Genomic DNA, 16,021 nt, shown 5'->3' on the forward strand with positions numbered 1-16,021 from the left:
TAGAAATCTGAAAATTAATGCATGCTAATACCAGTTCAAAGTTAAAAGCAGATGCCTCTGTGGAGCAGGACTCTGCAGTGAGGAAGCTAACATCTGAGGATTGGCACTGTTTATTATGACTCCTTAAAGATTATCTATGCATATTATTCTGCTAAAAACCTAAAAAAAAATGAGGCTTAAAAAAGACCTTTCCCTTCATTGATCTACTCCTCTTCCTCCTCTTCAAAAGATAAAGCTTGTTTAAAAATGATTTGCATAAAAAACAATTCTCTAATTTAAAAAGTCACAAATTTCAAAATAGTAGTAAAGCATGTATCAAGCTCCTACAAATAGTGCTTTTCAATCAAATCAATCGCCCAGGCATTTTTAAACTTTTCCTAGACAAACATTTTGAGCATTTGCCATAGTTAAAGAAATACAGATGTCAGAATAGCACTAAGCAGTTTTATAGTGTAACAAATATATTTTAAGCAGTCACTGCCTACATCCTCATACTTTTTTACGTACAATTTTGTTTTTTCATCCTGAACTCTATAATGCATCTGTTCTCCATGTTAGGATATCCAACATTCAAATTAAACGTGTATAACAAAATGATGCCTTAGAACACTGCACGTTTCATTTTGAATAAATTTATTCTGAACCTGATTTAGAAGAGGGAAGGCTCATGCTTATTACTCAATGATTTCTGAAAATCTTTCTAATTTGGAGCTCTGTAATACATTCATAGTGCCATGACACGTTTAAAAAATAGTCATCCTTAAAAATACTAGAATGTTCTTTGAAAATCTATTACATATATTCTTTTAAGCTACTCTGATCTAAAGAAAGAATTAAAGTTTATGAAAAGGGAAAATGAACATTAAAAAGTTTATTTCTAGCCCTGAAAGAACAAAATTATTGAACAAGGTCATCAAATACAGCAGTTAATGTCAATGTAACAATTAAATAATTGAATGGGATTAAATTAAAAGTAAGTCTATATAAAATTTGAAGACAAAACAGAAAACAAGTTACTTTCACTTAATTCCATATCTAGCTACAAAAAAAACACAAAAAACCCCACAAGACATTCCTACCAAAGATGTTCAGTTTCAAAGTTAATTCTGCTTAACACAGAATGAAAGTATGCTTGACAAAATTATCATACATTTTTTTCTCTCCATTTGGCAACATTCTAGAATTGTGAGAAAGACTTCAGTTCTCTCAAGGCCAGGCCGGTGCTCAGTTCTCCTTTGTAATCCTCACAATATTTACCACGGTGTCTTTGTCAGTGTGGTCAATAAATGTGTTAGTGAGAAATAAAATCAGTGTGTGTATTTTCTTTTTCCCTTTCTTACACATACTCACACACCTGTGGGGAAAAACTGATTTTAACTGTTTCTCTATTGTAGGAGCAGTTGAGACACGGAAGACAATCTGCTTTTTATATTACTATGAATTTCACTATAAAAAACCTCAAAGAAGTTTAAGCAGGACTTCAGCTATATTCTATAATGATTTTAGACATTTCACTTGATATGAATCTCAGTATGTTTTTAAATTTTTAAACTAAAAAAACTAATGCAAAATTTTTAAGCACCCATTTTGTTCTAATCAGAGTTACTGCCTGATCAGATCTAGAATTACTCCAAACTAGAATACAGTATATATAAACAAATATGCATTTATGTGAGCCCTACAAAGAAATACTCATAGGTAGTTTCAAATTGCTCATTAAAGGCACAGGGTCATTTAGGACTGTGGTAACTAGATACATCTTAAGCAGCTTAGTATTTATATACTGAGGGAAAGAGAATTTATATTACGTGCCAGGCACTCAACACATAAAGACAGAGTTGTGTTAGCCTTTGTTTCTGATGCTAGCACAATCACTCTACTTGTTTTTTACTATTCTAGGTAGGATAAAATATTCAATATTTTCATGGTTTCCCAGATTTAACTGTCCCTAAAAGCAGCAAAAGGAACAGGAGGAAAAGGAAACTTTTAGACTGCCAGAGAGTCTGAAATATAATAAATACTATAGTAATATTGTCTTAACAACAAAAGAAGACTACTAAGGTAATTTTTAGGTTTAAATGAGAATTTTCATTCTACAGTAATGACAAAAAGGATAAATACAAAGGGCAGTTTTAAGAAAAAACCGTGAATCTTGATTCAGATATAATTTTTCTTGCAACAAGATGTGAACATTTTAATTTAAAATTAATAAATCACAATTCTGTATTGCTTTTAAGATTAAGATTATTCAAAAATGACACAGTTCAGAATTAACCAAAGTATATTTCTATTACAAGTTAGTTTATCCGAGTAAGTAAAGAATAAACCACAGTGTAGCTCCCTTAACCTAGGAGTCAGGTTTTAATGACAAAGTCCGTTGCCAGCAATGGACATGCAGGTAACCATTAGAGAAGTTGTAAATACAAACCCAAACTACTTTTATAAACTGAAGAGATCTTTGTTGAGTCACAGGCAAAAAAACGGGGCACTGTCACTGCCTTCCAGAGGGGTCACAAGGATCACAGTCTTGTGTCATTTAGTTGGTTTTCTATTTCACTGGTAGCATCTTCTTTATTATAATCCATCCAGACAACTATTTACAAAGAATGTCCAAATCTGGAACTCAAGAGACACTGTAGCTTTCCACCAGATAAACCAGCTTTTTCTGTAATTTAGTAATAGCTGTAGAAGGCCAATATAATCCAGAGAAAAATAAAATCAACAATCAAACTGAAAACAGAGACCAGTAAGTGCTTTAGATACAAATCCCATGAATTATTTTACTTGTTTTTGTGTAACCTTCTAACATTACATTACCAATTAAAAAAAAAACAAACAACCACCAGCCATTTCTATCCTTATACCTACCTATATCTTAACAGAAATATGGTGGGAATGATAGGAAATAAAACTCTATCAGTTCTCCTAATGCACTTCAAAACATCAAAATTATTTTTATTCACAATTCGTACTATTGCAGGATGGCAAGTAGGTGTGAAGTCAATTATGAGTGAATAGTGGGAATAAAGAGCCAGAACCAAACCACAGATTTTTCTTTCACGTGGCTCTCGCCATGTCAGAAGGGAAATGCTGCCTCCAAAAGCCACACAACTGAAATGGCCAGCGAGGGCGAGGACAGGAGAGGGAGGGAGGTGATGGGCGCTCTAACAATTAGTGCTGCAGGCCACAGACCTTTTTAATCTTTAAAATAAAAACAGCATTGCTATTAACAAGCACATTTCACTACTCCTTCTTTCTCCAGTTCTTTACATGGATATTATTTACTTATTTGAAAAAAATCAAAAGTAACTCAACATCTCAAATGACCCATGAATTTACCAAGAAGTACTTTGTCACTTAAGTTCTCACAGACAGTAGAATGCTGATAATAGGTTGGGAACAATGTTTATCACAAATCTCTACAGTTTACTGGTCAGACGCTGCATCTCTAAGTAACTAACATTTCTCTTCCATGAATATAATCTTATCTAATTATTTTAGAGCTCACCAAGGTTCAAGTCTCTCACTTTGTCTCTGTTAACTCCAAATATTTTTCACCTTTAAATGGAAAAAAATAGTTAAGTTTTAAAATTTAAAATTCAATGGTTATTATATTATTTGCCTAGGGAAGGGAGAGGGAGGAGGAGGGTGAGAGAGGGTTAATTAAAAAACAAAAAAACTAGCTAAACTTACAACATATACAGAAACTTATCTCCAAAATGAAGGGGGAAAAAAGAGGGAAGAGGAAAGTAGTGGATCAAAGTCCTAAAGCAAAGTCTGAGGACACAGGAAGGGAAAAAAAAAAAACCTCTAAGAATGTATAGTGAATGGGATTCTTTTTTTTGTTTCAATGATTTAGTTATAAATATAGATTATTAGTCTTCTCTCTATACATGTAACAAATGCCAAACAACTCACTACCATGAAATTTCTAAAACTGACTTTCACATTTGCTAAAAAAAGGTAAAAATCACATACTTTTCTTCCCTTCAGCTCAAATTCCAAACTGAAATATTACATGTAACAATAGCTGGTTCTAACTTCTATACAAAGTTAAACCATACTGAGTTCCTTTGCCAATATAAGGAGCTACATAATTTCCATCACACTTGCCTCCAATTTAGGCATAAGAAACACTTCTCAAAGCAACTCTGAAGGAGAAAGTCAAGGAAAAAGAAGCTATGAAGAAGAGAGAAAAGAAGACTAGCAGATAAAACAAATATTCTGAAAAACTCAAATCTGCCATTCAAGTATTGAAAACACCCCAAAAGGGACAATGAATGGGATCTATTATAATGATATCAGAAAAATAAAATGCAAATCTCAAGCATGATAAATGGCCCCGACGGGCTTTCTGCACAAAGACGTAAGGCTAGTGATTCAGTCCACAATTCCTTTTGGACCCTAAAGTTGTCATTCTGTTTTGCAATTTTTTTCTTGGTTGTCTTCAGGAAGTAGTAGTTTATTTTTTTTTTTCTCCAGGTTATGCAGACCATTTCTTTAAACCCCAAAAGAATAATAATTTTCATATATTAAAAGACTTCTTTTAGAAAATGGAAAAAAGAATATGAGGCCACGGCAATGATGTTAACGGTTACTCTTCATTGCTTCTTTAGCTGCCATAATCAGTGGTGTCAAGCTGGATAATGGCTTGGCCAGTTTCAGGAAGGGATGCTGCCAGAAGAGCAGGAAAAAATAAATGTGTAAATGTCACAAGTTTAGAAGCTAAATATTTTTTTTCTAGTAAGCCCTAAAGACTACTTTATAGATTATAATTCACTTAACAAATATTTCAACACCTATATAAAAATCAACATAATAAATACATCACTTTTATGGTTGAAAGTGTATTCTTTTTAGTTCTTCCAGTACTACAAAAACTCAGTTAAATGATTCAGATACCCATGACTGCAATGAACTGGTGTGAGAACTGGTAATATGTAAAAACTCATATTCTTATTCCAGTGTTATGGATATTTTATTCCCAGCAGATAAAATCCGAAAATGCAGCAGCTGCCACACTGCTGGTGATGAAAGAACAGTGAAATATACCTATTAACCCTATGAAAACTTTCTGCTGGCTATTCAAATAAGTCAACTTTCCCCCCGAATAGTATTATTTCCAAACTCACCTGTAACAATTCTCTGGCTGAACCCCTTTTCTCCACATCCATCTCTAAACATCGATTTAAGAAATCCCGAAATATTGGGGAAAGCTTCTCTGGATTCTGAAGTTCTGGGGTTCCATTAGTTGCTATCAGGTACAAGGCCTAAAAACACAAGAATAATTTTGACATACTTGAGACAGTTCAACAAAGTGAGAGAGTACTTTAAAAGTTACTTAAAGACAACTGCCATACACACTAAAGTAAGGTTCTTATTTCTACCCATTTTGGTTAAATATTTTAAACTTTATATTTAGATGTTATATTTCCCTGACTTCTTTTTCAAAATTATCTTCACCCTTTTCTTTTTTTGGATTACAAATACACACTGGCAAAAAAAAAAAACTACTATAATACATAAAGGTATAAAGAAAAATGACCACAATTTCACAATCAACAAATAGTATCTCATTTATCTTTAAGATTTTTTCCCCAAGTTATACAACATTTTAAAACAATGAGATTTGTTGAAACCTTTTCTAAAGTTTTAAACTAGCTACATCTAAATAACTACAGATAAACAGATGGAACACAGGATTTTTAAGGCAGTGAAAATACTCTTTAAGATACTTTAATAAAGGACACACTACTCAGTATACATTTGTTCAAATCCATAGGATATATGGCATCAAGAGTGAACCCTAATATAAATTATGGAATCCGTAAGATAATGATGTGTGAATTTTAGGCCATTCTCTCAGGTCTGTAGTGCTATCTCATTTTTGTTTTAATTCTTTGAAAGTGAAAGTGAAGTCACTCAGTCATGTCCGACTCTTTGTGACCCCACGGACTGTAGCCTACCACACTTCTCCGTCCATGGGATTTTCGAGGCAAGAGTACTGGAGTGGGTTGCCATTTCCTTCCCCAGAGCATCTTCCCAACCCAGGGATGGAACCTGGGTCTCCTACACTGTAGGCAGACGCTTTACCATCTGAGCCACCAGGGAAGTCACATTTAATTCATTAGCAACTCACTAATGATATGATGTTGAACATCTTTTTACGTGCCTTGTTTGCCACCCATGGATCTTCTTTGATGAGCTGTCTGTTCAAATCTTTCACTATTTTTACATTAGGATGTTTTCCTTGTTGAATTCTAAGAGTTGTTTGTACATTTTGGATAACACTCTTTTTATCAGATATGCATTTTAGAAATATTAGGAAATATTTTCAGTATTTGTGACTGGTCATTTCATTCTCTTAATAATGTCTTTCTCAGAGATTATTCCAATTTTAATGAAGTCCAATTTATTATTTCATGGATCATACTTTGGATAAAGTATCAACTCAAGGTCACCTAGATATTCTACTGAATTATTTAAAGATTCTGCTGTATTACCAAAATGCCATCAAAAAAAGGATATCAGGTGACACAAATCATCAGTATATGAGTGCGTCCATTTCCTTGTTACCTAAGTTCATTTCTCTTTACATGACATTTCCTTCCAAATTTTCATTTAAAAATTTCATTCTAAGAAATAATCTCTGAGCTAGCAGTTATTTTCAAGTTAAGATCATAACACTGTTATAAGATTCTACACTTTCATCAAAAAGGATTAAAAGGGAAGCCCATACCTATGGTTCATTCATGTTGCTGTTTGACAGAAAACAATGAAATTCTGAAAAGCAATTATCCTTTAATTAAAAGAATAAATAAATTGGAAAAAAAAAAAAAGCAGTTGCATTAGGTACTTCTCCTCTCCAAATACTTAGTAACCTTTTCTCCATTTTAGGATAAATCTTATTACACTCCTTATCTTCATTCATATTAGTGATTATAAGCAGCCCAGGTCTCCCAGTCATTCCTCAGTTTCTCCATTCTAATACCCATTTGGTTCAGCATATTCCCCCTTCTGGGTCAAATTTTTTCATACAGTTCTCCCTGTCCCCCCGCCAACCCCAGATACTTTTCTTACTGAGGCCTGGCTCTTCCAGGAGGACTGGGCCTCACATACAGTGCTCTCCACACCTCTGTACTTACACATCTGAGCCTGGAGACCAGTGTTCCTTTGGCTACTCACTGCCTCTTTGAGCTCTCTCCCTCCTACTCTGTAATTTCTGGGCTTTCAAACTCATATCTACTTTTCCTTGTTTTAAACATCTCCCAAACACTGTTACACTGTTATTATCTCTAATATGACTCATATTCATGGCAATTTCAGTATACAAAGATGCTTGTTACGGTTCCCTGATGTCTTCTTTGATGTTCTTGTCCGTTCGCCTGCCTCAGCCACACACATCCCATGGTCACATGCTATGCCATCAGTACCAGTAACTGCAACTATTAAATCTCAATTGTACTCCACCTCCTAGCTTTTTCACTCCTAGTTCCCCAATGCCAGCAATTCTTTGACTCCAAAGGACTTAAATTCCCATTGATTTTCCAGTGTCTATCATCCCTTTCACACGATCACTTCTTTGACCTTCTCACACTTCATAGTATTCACTTGGCTAAACATGGTTAAAATTCTGCCTACATCTTGCCTATACCTATGCAGCTAAGTATGGGGGAGGAAAAAGATATACCCCTGCTACTAGCATCACTAACCTCACAGGGGGCCTTAGGGCTTCCAGCATTCACACTAGATACCCCTGTTTCACTCACTCTCCCACTCTCCTGTCTCTGTTTCAAGACACCATACATTACATTCAGTTGTCATGTGTTCTAAGGCTCCTCTTGGCTACAGCAATTCCTCAGACTTTCTTTCTGACAACTTTGATAGTTTGGGGGAGTACTGGTCAGGTTTTATATTGTATGAGGCCTCTCTATTGGAATTTTTCTTTATCTTTTTCTCTCAGGATTAGACTGAGATTATGGCTTCTGGGGAAGAAGATCAAAGTTAGAGAGTGCCAGGGCTTCCCCGATGGCTCAGTGGTAAAGAATCCGCCTGCCAATGCAGGAGACACAGGCTCCATCCCTGTGTCTGGGGCAGTCCAGGAATATCCCTGGATAGTCTGGGAATATCCCACCTGCCACTGAGCAACTAAGCCCATGTGCCACAGCTACTGAGCCTGTACTTTAGAGCTTAGGAGCAGCAACTCTTGAAGCCTGCGCACCCTAGAGCCTGTGCTCCGCAGCAAGAGAAGCCACCGCAATGAGAAGCCCACTCACCACAGCTAGAGAGCAGTCCCTGCTCACTGCAACTAGGGGAAAGCTTGGGCAGCAAGCAGCGAAGACCCCGCACAGAAAAAAAAATAAATCAATCAACTAATTTTAAAAAAGAGTGCCATTTGCATGACATCATATCAAAGGTGTATACTATCAGCATGATTTACCACTGATGATACGGAGTTGATCTAAGCCTGGTTTAGGTAATGTTTGTTAGGTTTCTCCACTGGAACATTATTCCTTTCTCCCCCTTTTCACACTGTGCTCCTTGGAAGGAAATTCTCTGTTTGCAGCCTACACTTAAGGAAAGAGGAGTTAGGCTCCATCTCCTTTGAGATGGAATATCTACATACTTTATTTGGAATTCTTCTGAATGGGAGATTTGTCTCTTCTGCGGTATTTAATCACTTTTGTCGTTTTACATACACATAGGCTCTTTCCTCTTGTCACTGTTATATTTAAACAGTTTTATTTTTTTAAGATACTTAGATAAGAAAAATATTGTACATATATACCAACACAGTTACTACTTCTCATGCTCTTCATGTCTTTGTGTGGAACCACATTATCTTTTTCTTCCTGCTTAAAAGACTTCCTTTAGTACTTCCTGTAGTATAGATCCACTGGCGATAAATTCTCTCAACTTCTGTGTGTCTGAGAAAACCTTTATTTTACCTTAGTTTTTACAAGATTATTGGCTGCAGATTTCTTGGTTGACTAGGTTTTTTTTTTTGTTTTAAAACTTTGTAACTTATATTGAACACATATGAGAACACCTAAAGTTGTCTCACGGCTCACTGATACTGTTTCATTTTTTAAGAAATTCATTTCAGTCCTTATTTTTCATATTAAGTTTATTATTACATCTGTGATCCTTAAATCACTAATCTACATTATATTATCTGCCATTAATACAATCTCGAACTCTCTAGTTACTACCTAAAAGTCAGATTTGAATTAAAAAAAAAAAAAAACTTTCAAATGTCTTACTTAACTCTTTTAATATCTGGAATGCAACTATTAAAATTATTTCAATGACCTTGTACATGAATTATTTTATCTGTGTCAGTTCTGGGGTGGTTTCAATAGATTGATTTCCCCCCTCATTATGGGCTGTATTTTTCTGCTTTCTAAAACTGCCTGGTATACTGTGACTTGATTATTTTGGTGCTTACTGCTTTTGAACTGTGCTGCTGGAGAAGACTCTTGAGAGTCCCCTGGACAGCAAGGAGATCAAACCAGTCAATCCTAAAGGAAATCAACCCTGAATATTCATTGGAAGGCCTGATGCTGAAGCTGAAACTCCAATATTTTGGCTACCTGATGTGAAGAGCCAACTCATTAAAAAAGACCCTGATGCTGGAAAAGATTGAGGGCAGGAGGAGAAGGGGATGACAGAGGACGAGATGGTTGGATGGTATCACTGACTCAATGGACATGAACTTGAGCAAATTCCAGGAGATGGTGAAGTACAGGGAAGTCTGATATGCTGCAGTCCATGGGGCTGCAAAGAGTTGGACATGACTGAGTGACTGAATAACAACCAATTAACTTATAAATACAGATGTAGCACTTCCAAAAAAAGTTGATAAGTTGAATATATCCTAAAAAACTAGGATCAATGTTTAACTACGCAGCACCTCAGGAGGCAAGCCATACCTCTTCTATTGTCTGTCTATGCCCATTAGACCCGGTGACCTGATCTCAGAGCTTTAAAAAATTCTACAGCTAACAATTTTATATTTCTATCCTGGATCCCAGACTTCCACATTCAACAGCCTATTCAATATATCCACATGGACACCTGGATATCTTAATAGGTACCTCAAACCTAACGTGTCCAAAACAAGTTAACAATGTTACTTCCTGATCTGGCACCTGCCACCTCCACTTCTCTTCTCTACTTGCAGTCTTCCTCATTTCAGCCAAGGAGAACCTCAGTTTCATCACTCCAATTGCTTAGGCCAAACTCCCAGGGGCATCTCTCCCTCTCTGTCATGTAGGCTCTCCTTTCAAAATACATTCAGAATCCAACTACTTTTTCCAGCCTCCCCCAACACCATTCAGGTCTCAGCTATTATCGTTTCTTGTCTGGATCACTGCATCAGCCTCCTAACTGGTCTTCCTGCTTCTGCCTTTGCCTCTCTTGAGAATCTCTTCTCAACAAAGTAATCCCATCAAAATCTAAGAGTGATCCTGTTAAAACAGAAGGAAGATCACTTTCACCTCTCTATTCAATACTCTCCAACAGTCTCCTCGTCTTACTTGTGCAGAAGCCAAAATTCTTACAAAGGCCTATGGTACCACAGTTGGCTTCATGTCCTAACTGATCCACCTTGTTTCTCCTGCTGTGTACTCAACTATAGGCTAGCTATGCTGGAATCCTTAAAGATCTTTGAATACATAAGAAATGCTCCTGCTTAGGGTCTTTGCACATGATGGAAATGTTCTTCCCTTAAGTAATTGAGTATCACTCTCTTATTTCCTTTGTTCAAATGTTACCTCAGTGAAGCCTCCCTAACCACTCTTTGGAATTTGGACACTTGACTCTCTGCCCACCAGCCCCAGTACTTAAGGGTCCATCATTTAACATATTACATATTATTTCTATTTTAAAAATTGTCTTTCTCCTCCTTCTATAGTGGCAGAAATTTTTGTTGGTTCTTTAAGACTGTACCTTGCATAGCACCTTATTGATCTGAGTGTCCTGAGCAAGTACACAAATCAGTGTTTGCCAAACATATGAATGAACCAGTTTGGGGGTTTTAAAAACTGTTCTGCAGTGTTTTAAAAGTAATCACTTCTATATAAGTACTTTAATTGCTCAGTTGAACTGGAATCTCTGCAAGAGGATGAAAAGCACTAGGAAAATGAGCATCAAAATCCAACACAATCCCAACAGAGCACCTTCTGCATATACCCATTATACTGGCCTCTGTAGCTCATTTTACAGCATGTCCAACTTATTTTGAGAAAAAATTTTTATATTTCTGGCAGTAAGTCTGTAGTCATATATGGCAATTTAAAATTTTAAAATAATTACTTCACTGAGATGTAATTCACATCACCCTTTTAAAATGTGCAATTTAAGGTCTTTAGTATATTTGCAAGACTATGCAGCTATCACTGATGTCTAACTGCAGTATACTTTTATCCTTCCAAAAAGAACACTCGCATGTGTTACATTTCCTCCTCTCTTCAGTCACTGTAAACCACTAATCTCGTCTCTACGGCTGTGCCTGTTCCAGAGCCTTCACAGTCGGCTGATCCTCATTATTTGAGGATTCCATATAGGTGAATTTACCTGTTCACTACAATTAATCTGTAACCTTCAAATCAATACGCTCAGTGCTTCTGTGGTCATCTATAAACATCTGCAGAGAGGTGAAAAGCAGCGCACTATTCAGCATTCCTAAGGGCAAGAAGGCTATGATGTGCCTTATGGAGAAAATGTACTGGTTTGATAAGCCAAATTCAAGCATGAGTTACAGTGGCTCTAAGTCCAACATGACTGAATCATCAATATATATTAAATAAAGTGTATTTAAACAGAAATAGATATAAAGCAAGGTGAGGTACTGATCAGTTAACAAAAATGTGACTTCCTCTAGAAGCAATGGTTCAGTATTTGTTAATTCAGTGTTTGCTGTGTTATAGAACCTAACTACCCTACCACAAATGAGGAATCAATCAACTGTAAAGGGAATCTGACAATATGTAATTTTTTATGTCTGACTTCTTTCACTTATCATAATGCCTTCAAGGTTCAATGCTGCATGTATCTGTACATCTTTTGCTTTATCAAGGCTAAATAACATTCCACTGTATGGATATACTGCTGCTGCTGCTGCTAAGTTGCTTCAGTTGTGTCTGACTCTGTGCGACCCCATAGACGGCAGCCCACCAGGCTCCCCCATCCCTGGGATTCTCTAGGCAAGAATACTGGAGTGGGTTGCCATTTCCTTCTCCAAAGCATGAAAGTGAAAATTCAAAGTGAAGTGCTCAGTTGTGTCCAACTCTTAGCAACCCCATGGACTGCAGCCTACCAGGCTCCTCCAACCATGGGATTTTCCAACCCAAATGTCTGTCACCTGATGAGTGAATAAACAAAAGTAGTATATCCATATATATATATATATATACCAGTAGTATGTATATATGCTTGAATCCTTACTACTTTTGTTTATTCACTCATCAGGTGACAGACATTTGGGTTGTTTCTACCTTTTGGCTACTATGAATAATGCTGCTATGAACATTTGTGGACAAGTTCTTGGGTGAATATGTACTTTTAATTCTCTTGGTTATTTACCTAGCAGAGGAACTGCCAAGTTACATGGTAACTCAATGTCAATTTTTAAAGAAACTGTCAAACTGTTTTCCAAAGTGCTATACCATTTTACATTCCCACTAGCAATGCACGAGGGTTCCAGTTTCTCCAGATTCTCACCAATACTTATCATTTTCTGCCTTTTTTATTACAGTCATTCTAGTAGGCATGAAGTGATTTTATAGAGGTTCTGATTTGCATTTTCTTAATAACTACTGATATATGGTAATGTAAAAGAAGAAACAAAAGAGGGGAAGGAGGGAGGGAGGGTGGGAGAAGGAGAAGGGAGAAAAGGAGGAAGGGAGGAAGGAAAGGAAGGGAAAAAGAGAGAAAGAAGGAAAGTTGGAACTCTACCTCAGCTGCTGGAACATGAAACCGTTTAAAGTCTACTGACTTCATCTGTTTCTGGGGACCCTCACTCTTTTGTCTGAATGTGGGCTTTAACACTGCCATCTACCCAGCCTCCTCACAGATGGGATCCTGCTTTCCTCTTTGTACCTGGGGGTACAAAGGCCAAAGTTCAAAGTCAATAACCTGAAGCTTATATCTAGAGTCTCTTAATTTTACAGAAAACTGAGCAAATTCTTATTTATGTGCAAATTTAAGAAACAATACAGCTTATCAAAAAATTACAAACTCTTTAACCTAACACATTCAACTCAATAACTCAGAAGCAAATACTTTCTAGATATAGAGTGAGAGAAGAGACTGGGCTTTTGGGATTGTTTTTTTGTTGTTTTTAATCAATTTTGTATCCTAAATCCTTGGCTAGTTCCTAGCACATGCAAGTTCTAAATTAATGATTTAAAGAAAATTATTTTCTGAAAGTAAGTTTAGTGTTTAACTGGTCTTACCCTCAAAGGATTTTCATTGAGGTACGGAGGCTCTCCTTCTACCATCTCAATAGCCATGATACCCAGAGACCAGATGTCTACTTTGGGGCCATAAGCTTTCCGTGTTACCACCTCTGGTGCCATCCAGTATGGCGTTCCAACCATGGTACTCCGCTTACTCTGCTCAGGGGTGATCTGGGCACAGAAACCAAAGTCAGCTACAAAACAAAAAAAATACAAAACATCTTGAGTTAATGGTGTTCATGGGTTGTCTTAGGAGTTTACTTTATATGACTTAACGAATTATATTTGAGTATTCAGTCTCTTAGTTTTTAAGAATGCATTAATAAAGTAAACCAGAATGGGCTTACAGATATTTTGATATTATACACTCTCACTTTTTAACTTTTACTTCCCAAAAGAAGAAGGTAAATTATTAGGAAGGTTTTTATTCTAAACAATTAATTTTATCCTAAAACTTTTAATAAAGTTGAAAAAGATCTAAAAGAAAAAGTTACCAAAGCTGGACACCAAAACTGTGTCCACTGTCAATCAGGCAAAGGTCAGGAAGTGGACACTACTTTTGAAGAAAAAAAAAACCAGAAGCTAGAATTAATAAGAAGCATATGAGTCAGCGAGAGAGCCCAGAAAAAGAACACATTTAACTGCAACTGTACCCACAAGGTCTTCACCAACATTACTCTATTCCAACCACCTCATTTTATAACTGAGGAGCAGGATACCTAATTTAGAACCCAGCGTTAATTCAGTAGGAAAGTCAAGATAAGAATCTAGAACCGTTTCCTTCCTTCTACTGTTAAACTCATTCTATTCCACATGTAAATACTGTTAACATTTAGGACTGTAAGTTCGGGACTTCTGTTATACATTTCCAAATATACAAAAAGTATCTACAACCTGATTATTTTACTTAAATATTTCACTTAGGATACTTTGTAAATTGCTTTTTAAAACTATTTTTAGAGATCTTTCTGTATTACTATACTAACCTACCTTATTATTATAACTACACAACTTTACAGAACATAAAAATACCATAATGTATTTAACCATTTCTGTACTATTAGATTATTTCAGATATTGTTGGTTTTTCTTTATAAGGTTGCAGAGAACGTTTTTGTACTTATTGCTGTGCATATGTTCAGCAGTTCTATAGCAGACAGTCTTAAAAAAGCAATTGTTAGGTCAAATCATAACATTTATAGCTAAAACGAGTGCTTATAAAACTGTTTCAAGTACCTCATAAGAAAAAACATACCACACTATACTTTATGATAGGTACATTTATTATTATGACTTCCATTTACAAATGGGGAAACTGAGGAACACCAAGATCATTCATCTAGTGAGTGGCAGAGCCAGGGTAAAATATTATCCAAAAAGGTCAAATGTAGTTTACCTGTATATCCACCAAAAATGTATGAGTCTAGCTTTCCCACTAAAATTACAATTATTAACTATATATTTTGACCATCAAATAGAAACTAAATCCTCATTCTTGTAGTTGAATAACCTCTGAAGGATTTTTTTTTTCCCCCACTTTTTGGCTGGACTACAGAGCTTATAGGATCTTAGTTCCCCAGCCAGGGATTGAACTCACATCCCCTACACTGGAAGTGCAGAGTCTTAACCACTGGACCATCAGGGAAGGCCCTGAAGAATCTATTTTTAAAAAGAGATGTTAAAAAAGGAGCCAAATTCTCTAGGCAAACAGAAGAAATAGTTTTTGGTCTCCTAATCCAAGAAATGTCTTGCATTTTGCGTAGTTGGAGAAACTTCAGAAGTTCTTGAATCCTCCAGAAGGCATGGGTGGAACTGAGATTATAGCCAGCAGAGGAAGAGTTTTTTTTCCCCATGACTCTATCATGTCTGATACAGAAGATAATTAGGGAAAGGGGTTTACAAACGATTTTCTCCCTAAAAGTGTCATCTCTGATGTCTGGGTCACACAGGCCTCTCCTAATTAGACCACCATCTACCAAATTCAAAGAAAGACGAACAGCATAATGAGAAAAATCTACCCCAACAGGTAGCAGAGACAAATCCAAGTTTATGTTTGGAAGACAGCACCAACATTACAATAGTACCAGGCACTGCTCCTCAGTGTTTTACATTTTTTGTACTCAGAAGAATTCTCTGAGATAGGTACTACTATTTCCTTAAACAAATGAGGAAACAAACATAAACAGATTACATGATTTCACCCAAAATTATTCAGCAAGTAGTAGTAGATCCACTATTTAAACTCAAGCTGTCCAACTGATGGTCCATATCTTTTTACTACTATTCTCCCCAACTCCATGTACTGTCATAAAAATGTTAATAGCAGGAAAAGAGTTTTTACTTAAACAAAAGGCAGAAAATTATAAGTAACATATAAATGTTATCTGTTCACTTGTTACTCACTAAGTTTAACAGATCCTTCCATGCCCAAAAGCACATTGTCACTTTTGATGTCTCTGTGGATCACTTGATTAGCATGTAAAAACTCCAATGCCTGTAAACACTGAACAGAAGAAAAACACCTATCAATGAAATAGTCCCTGAAAAATCTAAGGGAAGTT

The 16,021-nt window shown here is 36.1% G+C and overlaps 1 protein-coding gene across 1 annotated transcript in view; it reads right to left on the reverse strand.

Annotated features, from left to right (window-relative positions):
- Positions 1–16,021, reverse strand: part of PAK2 (p21 (RAC1) activated kinase 2) — an 87,324-nt gene that overhangs the window by 3,910 nt on the left and 67,393 nt on the right. The window contains exons 12-15 of the mRNA XM_040249793.1: positions 15,864–15,963; positions 13,458–13,654; positions 5,133–5,270; positions 1–4,674 (exon numbers count right to left, since the gene is read on the reverse strand). The exon at positions 1–4,674 is cut by the window's left edge and continues 3,910 nt beyond it. Of these exons, the coding sequence (XP_040105727.1) occupies positions 4,588–4,674; positions 5,133–5,270; positions 13,458–13,654; positions 15,864–15,963 (522 nt within the window). The 3' untranslated portion in view covers positions 1–4,587. The remainder of the gene's footprint in view (positions 4,675–5,132; positions 5,271–13,457; positions 13,655–15,863; positions 15,964–16,021) is intronic.

This window comes from Oryx dammah, unplaced genomic scaffold (assembly GCF_014754425.2).
Source record: "Oryx dammah isolate SB20612 unplaced genomic scaffold, SCBI_Odam_1.1 HiC_scaffold_2, whole genome shotgun sequence".
Lineage (NCBI taxonomy): Eukaryota > Metazoa > Chordata > Mammalia > Artiodactyla > Bovidae > Oryx > Oryx dammah.